Source organism: Haliaeetus albicilla, chromosome 2, assembly GCF_947461875.1.
Source record: "Haliaeetus albicilla chromosome 2, bHalAlb1.1, whole genome shotgun sequence".
In the NCBI taxonomy this organism is placed as follows: Eukaryota; Metazoa; Chordata; class Aves; order Accipitriformes; family Accipitridae; genus Haliaeetus; species Haliaeetus albicilla.
The window spans coordinates 1,063,516-1,076,032 of record NC_091484.1 but is presented as its reverse complement, the minus strand read 5'-3'; the positions used below and the strand labels follow the sequence as shown (position 1 = coordinate 1,076,032).

The window sequence follows — 12,517 nt, the reverse complement described above, 5'->3', positions numbered from 1 at the left end:
CCGTGCTGTCGTCCTATTTCAAAACTTCCTACTTCATTTCTGCTGTCACAGGCTCCGTCCTTCTCAACCTGGTCTTCTCCCAGACCCCTCTGCTCACCTCCCACATACCCGCTCAGTGAAGCTCCACTCCCAGTGGCCAACTGCAAGTCCCCCTCAACACCGCAAGTCTGAGACCACAACACCAAGTCCAGGACACAGCTCGCTATGGACATGCAGTAAAGCATATCAGCCACATTGTGCTCATTTTCCGGCGTTACCACTGTCTCCCCATAAACTAGTAGAAGTTCACACATTACAACATCATCTTTCGCTGTTGGCCGTACATTTTTAAGGCTCAGCATAACAGAAAGTAGTCCTGTTTTCATTACTGTCTACAGGAATCTCTTGAGCATGTTAAATGCTCAGCTGCAAGATGCTATACTTCTCTGCAGGTCTGTGTGCATAACCATTATTAACAGAACAACTTGGCTAGATGTATTGGGTAGCACTAGATACAGAATGCTATGTTCTCTAAGACAGTAATGGAGATTCAACCCTGATATCTTTATTCTCACACAGCTTATCTCACATCATGTCAATAAACTTTCAACTTTGCTTATTTGTCCTTTGATCTGCACAGACTATGGTACATGGTACAATGATTAACCGCCTTCAAAGTAAAACCAAAAAATAACAGATCTCTCCCCCCAGTCTTCAGAGGACACCGACAGGAGAGAAAAATATTCTGCCTTGTTTGTGGGCAAGGTGGTCAATCACAACTGAATGGCATTTCTATTCTTTGTTGTTTATCATGAAGGTACCAAGAAGATACAGAAGTGTAATACTCCTGTGCAGCTCTCTAGATCACAACTATCAAGATTTACCCCCTATTTACAATGCTAGCCTGCAGTTACGAAAGCAGTACTGTCCAAGAAAAACTGAGCACCTGTAAGAGATTTTAAGCATACACCAAGAGAACTCCCAATGATAACAGAGGTTAGCAGAATTAATAGTCATTTAATATCTTCTGGATATTAAAATATGTAAAAAACCCACAAGCAAACAAACACCAAAACCTTGCAGCATCAGTTCTCAGACACTTTGCCTTGTTTGGTGGTTTGAAAGCTACAGAAATGTGCTCTATTTTCCTCACCAAAGTGCTAAGTGCAGCAGAGCTTTCTACCTTCCATCACATCATGACCTGCAAAGGCAAGTACTCCCCCATGGCAGCAGCTGAGCATGCCCAAAACTTCTCCTCCTAATGTAGCCACCTTCTCCCAGCATCCATTCCCTAATTTTCATCACCACAAACCAGTGTTTTTACCTTAATCATCTCCTATGCTCTCCATAGAGCACTTGACTCTAATGTCATTCATTCTCTTACCACTTACGACTGACAAAGCCCCAAAACTTAGAACCCAGAAAGTTGGGTTCATCATTCAAGAGATGCCAAGAGATAGCAGAGCTTAGCACAACATTCCTGCAGTTCTGAAGATCCAAGTTAACTACTTAAATAACACCTATACAGTCACGTCTGTGTCACGCCTACCAGAAGCAAGCTTATAACACTGATAAGGAAATAACACACCTTCCAAAAGTAAAAGCTTCAGGACAGCATTGCGGCTCGGACCCAGCCAGCCAGTCTGAAGTATGGAAGTAGCTTTAAGCATGTGCTGAGTATTACTGATTTCACATACTTTAGGTTACATGCATGATTAACTGTGTCAGAATTCTGACATTTCATTCATTAGGAGTATTAAGACAAAAAAAGAAAATTGTGTGTAGGAGTGAACTGACATATCAACAACATGGATGGTGTGAAATACTAAGAAAAGCAGTTGGCAGCTCTTCAAAAGAGGAAAAACATGAATCAGCAATAAAAGTACCAGCTTAACGTTTTCAACTCTAGTCTGAAGACATCATTAGAAGCAAGAAGTTTACTCTCTCTGTACAACTAGGTGCTGCTCCCTCTAAATGAGATTTACAGTGTAGGACAATTCAGGGCCAGAAGGGAGCTAGTTTGGGGATAAGACTCAGCTCAAACAGCCAGGTAAGAACTTCAACTTTTCTACTTATCTGAACTAGACTAGAAGAGTTTAAAGAAAAATAAAATAATCAACTGTCAGTATAGTCCATGCTTACAGACAGCAGTGATATTAGCTTCTTGAAAATATTCTGTGAATTGTTACTTTTTTCCCATTGTCACTTTACCAATCCCATTCAGACTGTAGAATAAGTTAGGTTCCTCAGCATCAAAAGATTGAGGTCTTGGAAACTCCTTCCATTAGACATAGTTGCTGCTGGCAGTTAAGTCATGTTTTGTCCCTCCTAACTCCTTCACAACTACTGGGGAGTGAGGGCGTGGGGGGGAAATGCACCCAGGGGAAATTTTCCTGTCATAGTTTTCCAGCTGGGATCCTGGTAGAGAGCGTGGTAAACAGTAGAGTCCAAAAATGGGGAAAAAGCTATTAAAAATCCAGACACTGAGTCCCACCCACACGGCACAAGAACTCCAAGTAATTAGTTCTGCAAGGCTAGCTTAGCAGCTTAGTACTCAAGGCAGAGGGAGGCTTCCCTCTTGTTCTTAGTTTTGGAGCTTTTCTTTAATTAGCCTCAAGAAAACCCAGTGTTCCTATTTGAATAATCCATGTTTGGTTATTTATTCAGTTCCCTGCTGCTGCACATTACCCAGCCATGCGCTGCAGGAATACATCATTTCTTGTTGGTGTTTGCTAACCAGCCACCGCACGCAGCCTAGCACACCAGGGAAAGCCAGACAGAGCCCCGCTGCGCCCAGTCCTGAGGTCTGGAGGAAGCCAGTCAGCGCGGATGACACAATTCAGTACTAGGCTAGGAAGTAAAAGTGAAGAGAGCAGAGAAGCCCTGGAGATTCACAGTGTGACAAAACACGTCACAAGAAGAACCGCATACTTGAGCCCATTTCATAAAAGCAATTTTTGTATCAACATCCACAAAAATTCACCAGCTCAGAGGATAACACAACACAGTGAAGCTTGAACTGGGGAACAAAAGGAAAAACGTTTTCCCTAGAGACATCCAAAGGTTGTCTCTTGCTCTCATAAGGGTCTTTTAAATCCTTAGAGGATTAGTGGCCTGACCTACAGCATTCTTTCATCTGGGTGTCTGCCACACAGATCTGCACTGTTACTTTCCAGCAGCTATTGTAGTAACCCTAGTTCTTAGCAAACAAAGCTAAAGACAAAGAGTGGAGCTTATATGTCTGAGAAGGTCCAACTTAGATGCTGGCAAAAAAAGAAAGAGAAGACAGGCAAATATGCTAACACAGAAATTTTATAAACAGAAAAACAGAAATATCTAGCCAGAATGTGTGTTGGTACGTCAAAAGCAGGCAAGAAAATCACAAAGTTATCTGGGTACCTAAGCATCAGATTCATCAGCTGTAGACCCTCGCCTTTCAGGAAGCGATCGCGATTGGAACTGAGCATTAAGCAGGAGCAAAGGGAGTCAAACAGGTTCTCCATCATTTCCTGTTCTTCTGCTGTACTGGGGTTGTGTCGTTTAAACACCTGCATGACAAAGAAAGCAAAATTACCCAAAAATGGAGGGCCCAATTTGGTCCACACTGTTAGAAAGTGTACATGAACATTTTACATCACAAGCCTTCAGCATCTGATATGCATAAGCCAGCAATCCCACACATCACTGATACATTCTCTCTTGTAACTCTGCTGCCTTTTGTACTGCCCTGACTGTATACCAACAAATGTGCAGCAGTCTAATGCATAACTTAAAAGACGATACAGAGCCTCCAAAGGGAAAGGCAAATTCACCGACTGCACAATTCACAAAAGTATGTGGATAAGCTTGTTACCAGAGAAATCCTAGGCACAATGCGTAACTGAGGGTGCTGCAGACAGTACTACCTCAAGAAATATAAGTGAGCTATGAACACATTACCTTCAACTAGCTCAAATGTAGGCAGAATGCAGCCCAGTTCTTGGAGTGGAGAATGCTGAAGATGGCCAAATTCCAACCCTGCCTATCTCCAGCTTGCCATGCAATAACAGAATAATGTAATTTCTGTGTACCTCAATCTTAACATCTTTAAAACAGGTATTAACCTCAGTTACCATGTATGATACACTTGTGTGGAAGTTATTCAGGGACTATGTCACCACTAAATAAAAAGCGCTGCTATGCTTCAGTATTTACAGATTGCTAAGACAGTGCTACACCCAGAATCTGTTCCACCTCCTCACACCCAGCCTGCAAGTCTCCTGACGGTAGAGAGGGCGTATGTGAATTACTCACAGATAACTGCTGAAGCAGCACATCGATCCCATCCAGCTCCCCAAGCAATTCTCTGTTGTCTAGACGGAGGTGGGGGAAGGGGGAAAAGAGAGAGAAAAATGAAGCTAACTGTCAGATTTTACAGCCATCTAACACTGATACATCAGCGAACAAAATCAATACGGCTTGACAGAGTACAAAAGCTGCAGAGAAAGGGAGGGTGCATGCATATGTGAGAGAGCACACGCACGGGGAGAGAGAGCAAAAGCAAAGGGAAGCCGAACACCGAAGAGTGCTGTTGTGATCTGAAAGAAGCCTGGATCCTACCCTAACAGAATATCGACACCAGAGGCATGTCTCACCATCGTTATTCTGGAGCAAAATAGCCAGCACCTCACTGCAGTACAGCTTGTTGGCATCAAAAGGCATCTTAGCCTGTTGGTGAAGACGGAACAAGAGACCCATCAGGGCACAGCGCTCTGCCTTTCATTGATATGAAGAACACATTAATCAAATCACTGAACGTATAAGCAACACTTAAAACAAAATACAACAGCAGTAATTACACAGTATGCCTCAGTGACAAAATAGTAGTAATTCTCTCTGATTCAGGGGTGACAGGGTGTGTGTGCGTGCTCATGCACACATGTGTAGAAACTCAGCTCTGATGCTTCACACTGTCCTACAAAAGTAGGTTTGACCAAGTTGGCTCACAACCCCTGAGAACAGTCTCCAGTTGTTTGCAACACGGAATCGCTTTCCTGTGATAAGTTCTCCATATTACATCAGTGCATGGGGCTTATCCCTATTCTGAAAGTCTGCACCTGTCACCAAAAACAGAATTTCAGAGAATACATCACAGTAACATTAAATAGTAGCTGCCACAGTTTTGTATTAGGATCACAAAGTCACAATCAGAAGAACATGAGATGGGTTTAGCCCACACAGTCATGTAACTTTCATTTCACACATTCACTCCATACACAAGTATGTTAAAAAAACCAAACCAACAAAAACATAACAAAACCAAAACACTGAATTTGAAGAAAAAAAATATATCCCTGAAGTGGGATTCTGAACTGGATCCAATATTTTTGCCTGCTGCCAAAGCTGCTTCATCTACAGAACCACACTAAACATCAACCGATCAGATAATATGCAAACTGGTTTACTGAAGGAATTCATAAAATAAACAAAACCATTTAAAAAATCATCAGTTACCAGCTATTTGTATTTCACTGTTTGAGAGGGGGAAAAAAAAAGGCAAGCAATAAGAACTAGGCTTAAAACATACCATTTGTCACCCACAATTTTTTCCCCAAATGCATGACTACCTGCAGCTTGAGTGAGTGAACCTGCCTGTGCAAGGCTACGCGTGGGCCAATTATCCTGACCTGCTACCTAAGAAAAGGTCACAATACACAAGCACCATGCAACACTGTCCTGGTTTCAGCTGGGATAGAGTTAATTGTCTTCCTAGTAGTTGGTACGGTGCTATGTTTTGAGTTCAGTATGAGAAGAATGATGATAACACTGATGTTTTCAGTTGTTGCTACGTAATGTTTAGTCTAAAATCGAGGATTTTTCAGCTTCTCATGCCCAGCCAGCAAGAAAGCTGGAGGGGCACAAGAAGTTGGCACAGGACACAGCCAGGACAGCTGACCCAAAGTGGCCAACAGGGTATTCCATACCATGTGACGTCATGCCCAGTATAGAAACTGGGGGGAGTGGGGGCGGGGGAATCGCCACTTGGGGACTAACTGGGTGTCTATCGGCGGGTGGTGAGCAATTGCACTGTGCATCATTTGTACATTCCAATCCTTTTATTATTACTGTTGTCATTTTATTAGTGTTATCATTATCATTATTAGTTTCTGCTTTCCTGCTCTATTAAACCGTTCTTATCTTAACCCACGAGTTCTACTTCTTTTCCCGATTTTCTCCCCCATCCCACTGAGCGGGGGGGATGCAAGTGAGCAGCTGCGTGGTGCTTAGTTGCTGGCTGGGGTTTAACCACGACAAACACAAAAACACCAAAAGCAGGAAGATCCCAAACGCCACAAAGTATTGACTTTTATATAAAGCTCTTCATTCCAAACCACTCTGTAGATGACAGTGTTTATAGGAACCATGTAACACTTCCAAGCAGTCAGAGGCAGGAGAAGGGGAAGGTGGCAGGCACTTGGTGCTGTACAGCTCTGCTGGCTCCTATCATGCTGCAAACCAACTGCTGTCCTACTGCAAGCATTAGGAAACAACGCTCCGTTCTCTCAAGGCTGCACACAACATCATCGAACCCTGCTTATGTTGGGAGAAGTGAGCTATTAAGCTCTTTGTCTGAGCTTTCCAAGGCTATTCTGACAGTCAGAATACAATTATGCAACCTGAAATGTAGTCAGAAAACAGAAATTCACACTCTCTGCTGAGCGCCAGATGTCCTAACCGACGCCTGGACAGAACCCTGATTTTAAAACTCATCCCATAGATATTCTTCAGCAGCACAACGCTCTACCCAGATGCTGAGATCCTGGTTTAATCCTAACCCCATCTGTCATGGCGAGAGATTCAAGACCAAGCGCTGCCAGTAGCAAAGGCGCCTGGGCGAGGGTTTCATTAGCGTGCGGCTCCCCACGACACCGTGTAAGCAAGAAAAAGCACTGCCTGATCACACATCCCCAAACCCAGACAAAGTTAACACATGCCAGGGCAAAGAAAAGGCACATTCAACACCATGTTTTGAACGCTGTGAACACTCATTTTCTGTGGCACGAAGCAGGGGAATCCAAGTTGTGATTATTTTGCTTTCCCAAGTTTCTAAGTCTTACAGCTGCCAAAGTAATTACGATGCAGGAAGCAATACATACCTGTGTGGAATAAAATTAACTTCACTTTTTGTTTTTAAGTAAAAGGAATGCAATTATGTTACTACCTGTAGTGAGAAATTATAGGTTACTTCTGCTAACAGGCATATGAGGTACACAGAGGGGTATCTGCACACTTATGAAGCTGATAGACTATTTCTGTGACTCAGAGGCCTTCTAACCATATAGACATTTAAGTATGGAAGTGCTAATGCCTTACTAACAGACTTAGGAAAAAGCCAGAACCTGTTTGCTAAATTTCCTTCACTAGCTCTGTAAGAAAGCTGAACTATCTGTTCCTTTCCTACAGTATTTTCCAGGAAATGTTTAGGCATCTTTTCACACAAGACGGAGTTAAACTGTGTAACTCACTGCCACAGGATGCTAAGTGTATCAATAAGTAATTTAGAATTCAAAAGGCAATTAGATGAATTCAAAGAAAAAGCCACCACCAGCCGCAGTTAAACAAAGACACCACTTGAAACTCAGATAAGTATTAGAAATGTAGGAAGCAAAGGTATAAAATGGTCTTTATTAGTTTCCCTGCCCACTGGTCAGCTTTTATATTCCTACAGGTCTCAGCCATGGACCAGAAATCCACAGGAATCATACGAACAGAAAAAAGACACCTTCTACTGTAAGACATTTACACTATAAAGACAAGACAGAAGTATGTCCATTTAAACTAAAATTGCAGAGGATACAAACCCTGAATTCTAACTTTTTGTCCTTAACTTGGCTTCTCCAACACACACTCGCACGCAAGCAAAACTAGCTTGTTTTAAGTTCATACTAACTGATATACAGAAGGAAGGCAGGCACTGGCAGACCTCTAGCACTACTGATGCTTGAGCTAGGAACTCAGTGGTATTGCAGCTGCTGGGGCCAACCACATTAGTGGTTGGACCCTGAGTGCTGTTTTGTAGTGCTGCAAAAGGTCCAACTCTGCAGGAAAGACCATAGTTCTCACGGCAGGATCAGGGACACGTTACCAAAAAGAACTTCCACAGAAACAAATAAAACCCAAAGACATTCAAGAAGACTCAACATTACACATACTCTTCCAGGCAAACACTATGAAAATTGGAGTACTTACAGACTTATATCACATTGTGTAGACCTTCTTACACATAAAGCCAACTCCTTCAATTTTGCTAATAAATTAAGAGGGACATAATTCCCAGTTTGAGGCAAGTTTTGAGTTCACTGTATTCACAAATGTTAGAACTTAACACAAATATAACCTATACAAACGGAAAGAGCCAATAATAAATAGCCTTGGGCCTTTAATATTGTGCCAAACACCGTCTGAAGCACATCATCTTCCAGACCAGTGGTCTGCCAGTTTTTATTGTGATAACTCCCAAATGACTCCCAAATGCTCACCTTCAGCCTCTTGAGCAACCATTGCATGAGGCCCTGCTGCGCAGCCTCTGTGCACATCTCTGGTCGGAACTCTGCCATGTTCTCAACGATTGCTAAGAAGGACACAGAAAAAAGACATTTTTCCCCACCTGCAGTTCAGCTCAAGCCTGCATCAACACTGCTTTGCCAGGTCCTTCCTAGGGCTGCACCATTCTTCTCAAAGTTACATCTTATTTGCAAAACTACCTTTTTTTTTTTTTGAATGAGACTTAAGCTCAGGTGTATGATACTCTCTCAGTTTTCACATTGCTCACACAGTCCATCCTCAGTGTAACACCAGCTCCTGCTGGAAGAAGCCTAAGAGATTTCCCTTTACTCCAGCAGTAATTCTCACTGCACAAAACTCAACTAACAGCAGCAGCAGTAAAAATTCCAAAACTCACGTTTCTAGCCTCTCTTCCTTCTTCCAGTCCTCGGGAGATCATAATCCCGAATGACTGAAAGGAGTGGATGATGGTCTAAATGCTAACAACAGCAACACACTGCAAAGCAGTTACTGCGCCGTGCAAAGACTGGGCAACAGAGAGGTAATGATGTACTTATATGAAATGCAAATGTTTTACTACCTTAAAGTTAAATATATTGCCGAGACATAAACAGCTCTCATAACAGAGTACGTAGAGCTCACAGATAAGTACACAGTAAATACACAGGCAGTGGAGCATTCCTGGTGTGGTGCAGTTTCATCCATATATCAGCACCTCCCTACGTAACTGCTTTGGGAAGAGGCACCTTACCAGCAGTCATGCAACAAACACTGGCTAAAGGGACTAGGATTTACCATGAGTTAAAGTTGTGCTTGAATAAAAGCTGCACTAGGTCCTCTACCGTAGTGTTGGCAGTTCAAGGGAAAAGGAGTAGGAAGGAAAGGAAGGGGAGGGATAACCCACCCCCTCTTTGTACAAAATACAGAAAGAAGTGAGAGGCTGTGCAACAGCCACTTACCCAATGTGTTGTGGACACCATCAGCTTCCTCCTTCACACTTTCATCCAGGCGCTCTAAATTCTGGACCAACAAGGCCACGACCTGGCCCTCCACCTAAATCACCAGGGTCATGGGAAAGATAAAAAGATAAGAAAGAAGACTGAAAAAAGGAAGATGAAGGAGAAAGAATGGGGTGTTAATAAATAATAAAAATCAATAAGCCCTACTGAAACATCCTGCCAGACATGATCAGAAGAAAATTAATAATCTTGCTCTAAAATCTCAGAGGAAGCAAAGGAATCACCAAGTAAATCTGCCACTATGTTTGTCCTAATTAATTAAACAACTTTTTTGTTTCAGATTAAACAAACATCTGGAGGAAAATATGCACCTTGTCACAGTCTTATTTCCTGAACCAGCCTGACTGATTTATAATCCCCCAGAACTCTGAAGTGCGAGGCACCACAAACCACCACGGATGGGCTAGCTGTCAGCTCTGCAAGCAGCTTCTCTTTCAACTGTTTGCTGCTGGTCTGCCTGCATTTCCATTATATCTTCCACCTTAATAGCTACAAAAAGCTGAGGGAACAATGCTCACACACACAGATTCAAATCCAAAAGCCAAGTGATCACTAGTTGAAGCCTTGCATTTAAATCCTAGCAAGATGAATGTACCAAGCTGATTTCAGCAAGCTAATGAAACACAGACAAATCAACAGCGGTAGCAGGAACCCACATCTGCAGGTGGAGCCTCCTAATCAAAAAGCTAACATAAGAAGTATGCTTTTAAAGCTGCAATTGGACAGAGTCCAGCTTGACTTTGGCTAACTTTCCATTGCGGACATGAGCTTGGAAAAGTTAAACAAAATAACATTTCCAATTCAAACACTGCTAAGTAGCTTTGGGCCCAGTGAACACAAGGAAAAAATACAAGTATCAGCTGATGTGGAAGGTAGTGCAACGATCTTCACAGATGCCCCACATTACACCTACTTTCTTCAAAAAAAAAAAAAAGTAATCTAAAAAGCAGATATCTAAAGATATCTCCCAAGATATGCCTGACCTGTTTCTTTCAAAGAGGACAATAAAACCTCTAAAACTTGGCTATTATCAGTGGGCTGGTGACAAGGAAAACAGAGAAAGAACTTCGCTTGATTTACTACCTCTCCACACATTTTATAGAAAACACCTTCTCTAGCAGTTCCTCTCTACCATTTCATTCATCCAGCAATCTTTCCACGAAGGCAGAGTAATTAAGAACAGCCCAGATGCCATCTGGAGGAACTCGGCTCCGGGCCACTGTCATTAACCTTTGGAAGGTAACATTATAGTGACTGGACAAGAAGGATTGTAGGAGAAAACAGAGCGGCCAAACAAAGCAAACAAAAGAAAACCCGTAATTCCCTGTCTTCCAATTTCAACATAATAGTTATGGAACAAGACACAGCCACAGTGATTCACAAACACCGCAATTCACTAGCAGAAGCTACACAAAGGTAGGACAGATGTGTAAATCTCAAGTTTTGCTGGGCATCACTTCTCTAGAAGGCTTCTGCTCAGTTTGGCATCCTTCTCCCGCAGCCAAGGGGCAAGAGGCATCCAGCGCAAACACCATGAAAAGGGGAAGTCCACCACCACAGAGGCCAAGAGGCACTCAAGACTTAACCAGGCAGGGAGCACTTAAGACTGAGCAATGCATCTTCTACTGCACGTAGATCGTTTTCTGGGGTTCTTTAATCTCTACGCCAAAAAGGATCATTACCTCTAAACCCTCCTCCACCCTTAAAATGCATTAGCTCTGTTACACGAAAACTTTCACGCTTTTACTTCTTGTTAAGAAAAATGCATACCCTCGCTATAACAATAGATGTCCCGGTTCAAGCACAGATTTTTTGGGAGAGTTATTAGGCAGAATACCAGTCTCAGGTGCAAGAGGTTAGACTGCAAGAGCACAATGGCCTCGCTGTCCTTCAGATAACAATCTGATCCCTGCCACAAACTTCAATTTTTCATGGGTGAACAGAAGTCACCTTTTTCCGGAACAAGGAAGAAAAATGCAAATCGAGCTCCAATTTTCAATAGGACACTGTCCAAACCACAAATATTACTTCATTCTCCCTCCCTGCAAGAAAAAATCTCCCAGCCTATGCAAATTTTGCAATATGAGCATGTTCCTTCCAAAAAAGAAGTGGTAGACAAGGTGCAAGAAGAACCTACTCCCCAGTCTCTGGCATCCCATCAAACACACCCATCGTGGCCCTCAGTACAGCATTTCAGTTACAAGAGAGCAGGCTCCTCAGCTGGCTAACTTCATCATGGTTTTGGCAACATGGATAACCACAGATGCAGAAAGTGTGGCAGTTCAGAGTATTTGCTGCTGTGCTGCATAAGGCAGATGTTGTTCAGGCATTGAAATAATCTGGAGTTTACTACTTACTAGAGCGTCTATGAGGACTTCAGCTCCTTCTTCACTCTCATGGAGAGTATCTATATCAGTCAGTTCTTGAAGCAAGTCTACCACAGCTATGGAAACATGTGCTAGGTGTTAAGGACAACCAAAACAGAGGCAGACACATTTAATAAGAAAAGTAGATTGTTCTTAGGCCAGCGTGCTCATGACACAATCCAAAACAACTGGAAATACATTACAGCAGTGGGGCACAGGAACACCAGAACCAAGACCACAGAGACTACTTCAGCAATGGGTCCTCATAAGCACCAAAATCAGGGAATCCTAACGATTAGGAATGATAAAAAAAAAAGTGATTGTGCGCTCACTGTATCAGGCAATTTTACTGTTTCTTGATGATACTTATTTTTTTATTTTTTCAAATCAAAACTGCTAGAGTTGGTATAACTAGGCACCATCTTGCATTGTTAAGATTGAATATAAGCAAAGAGAAATGAGTTACAATAATCTGATTTGGGTATTCTGCTCTCAGTGATACCCCTGCTAGCCTGATACGGCACACACCTAACAAGGCCACTGCAGGAAGCAGGAGTGATCACCCCCTTCTGCCTGGCCCAATTAGGACAGCATGCTCCTCTAACTGCG

At 42.6% G+C, this 12,517-nt stretch overlaps 1 protein-coding gene across 1 annotated transcript in view; it reads right to left on the bottom strand.

Annotated features, from left to right (window-relative positions):
- The window catches only part of CTNNBL1 (catenin beta like 1), a 56,395-nt gene that overhangs the window by 27,780 nt on the left and 16,098 nt on the right, over positions 1 to 12,517 (bottom strand). Inside the window, exons 5-10 of the mRNA XM_069801149.1 lie at positions 11,900 to 11,997; positions 9,483 to 9,576; positions 8,499 to 8,590; positions 4,614 to 4,686; positions 4,273 to 4,331; positions 3,379 to 3,527 (exon numbers count right to left, since the gene is read on the bottom strand). Of these exons, the coding sequence (XP_069657250.1) occupies positions 3,379 to 3,527; positions 4,273 to 4,331; positions 4,614 to 4,686; positions 8,499 to 8,590; positions 9,483 to 9,576; positions 11,900 to 11,997 (565 nt within the window). The remainder of the gene's footprint in view (positions 1 to 3,378; positions 3,528 to 4,272; positions 4,332 to 4,613; positions 4,687 to 8,498; positions 8,591 to 9,482; positions 9,577 to 11,899; positions 11,998 to 12,517) is intronic.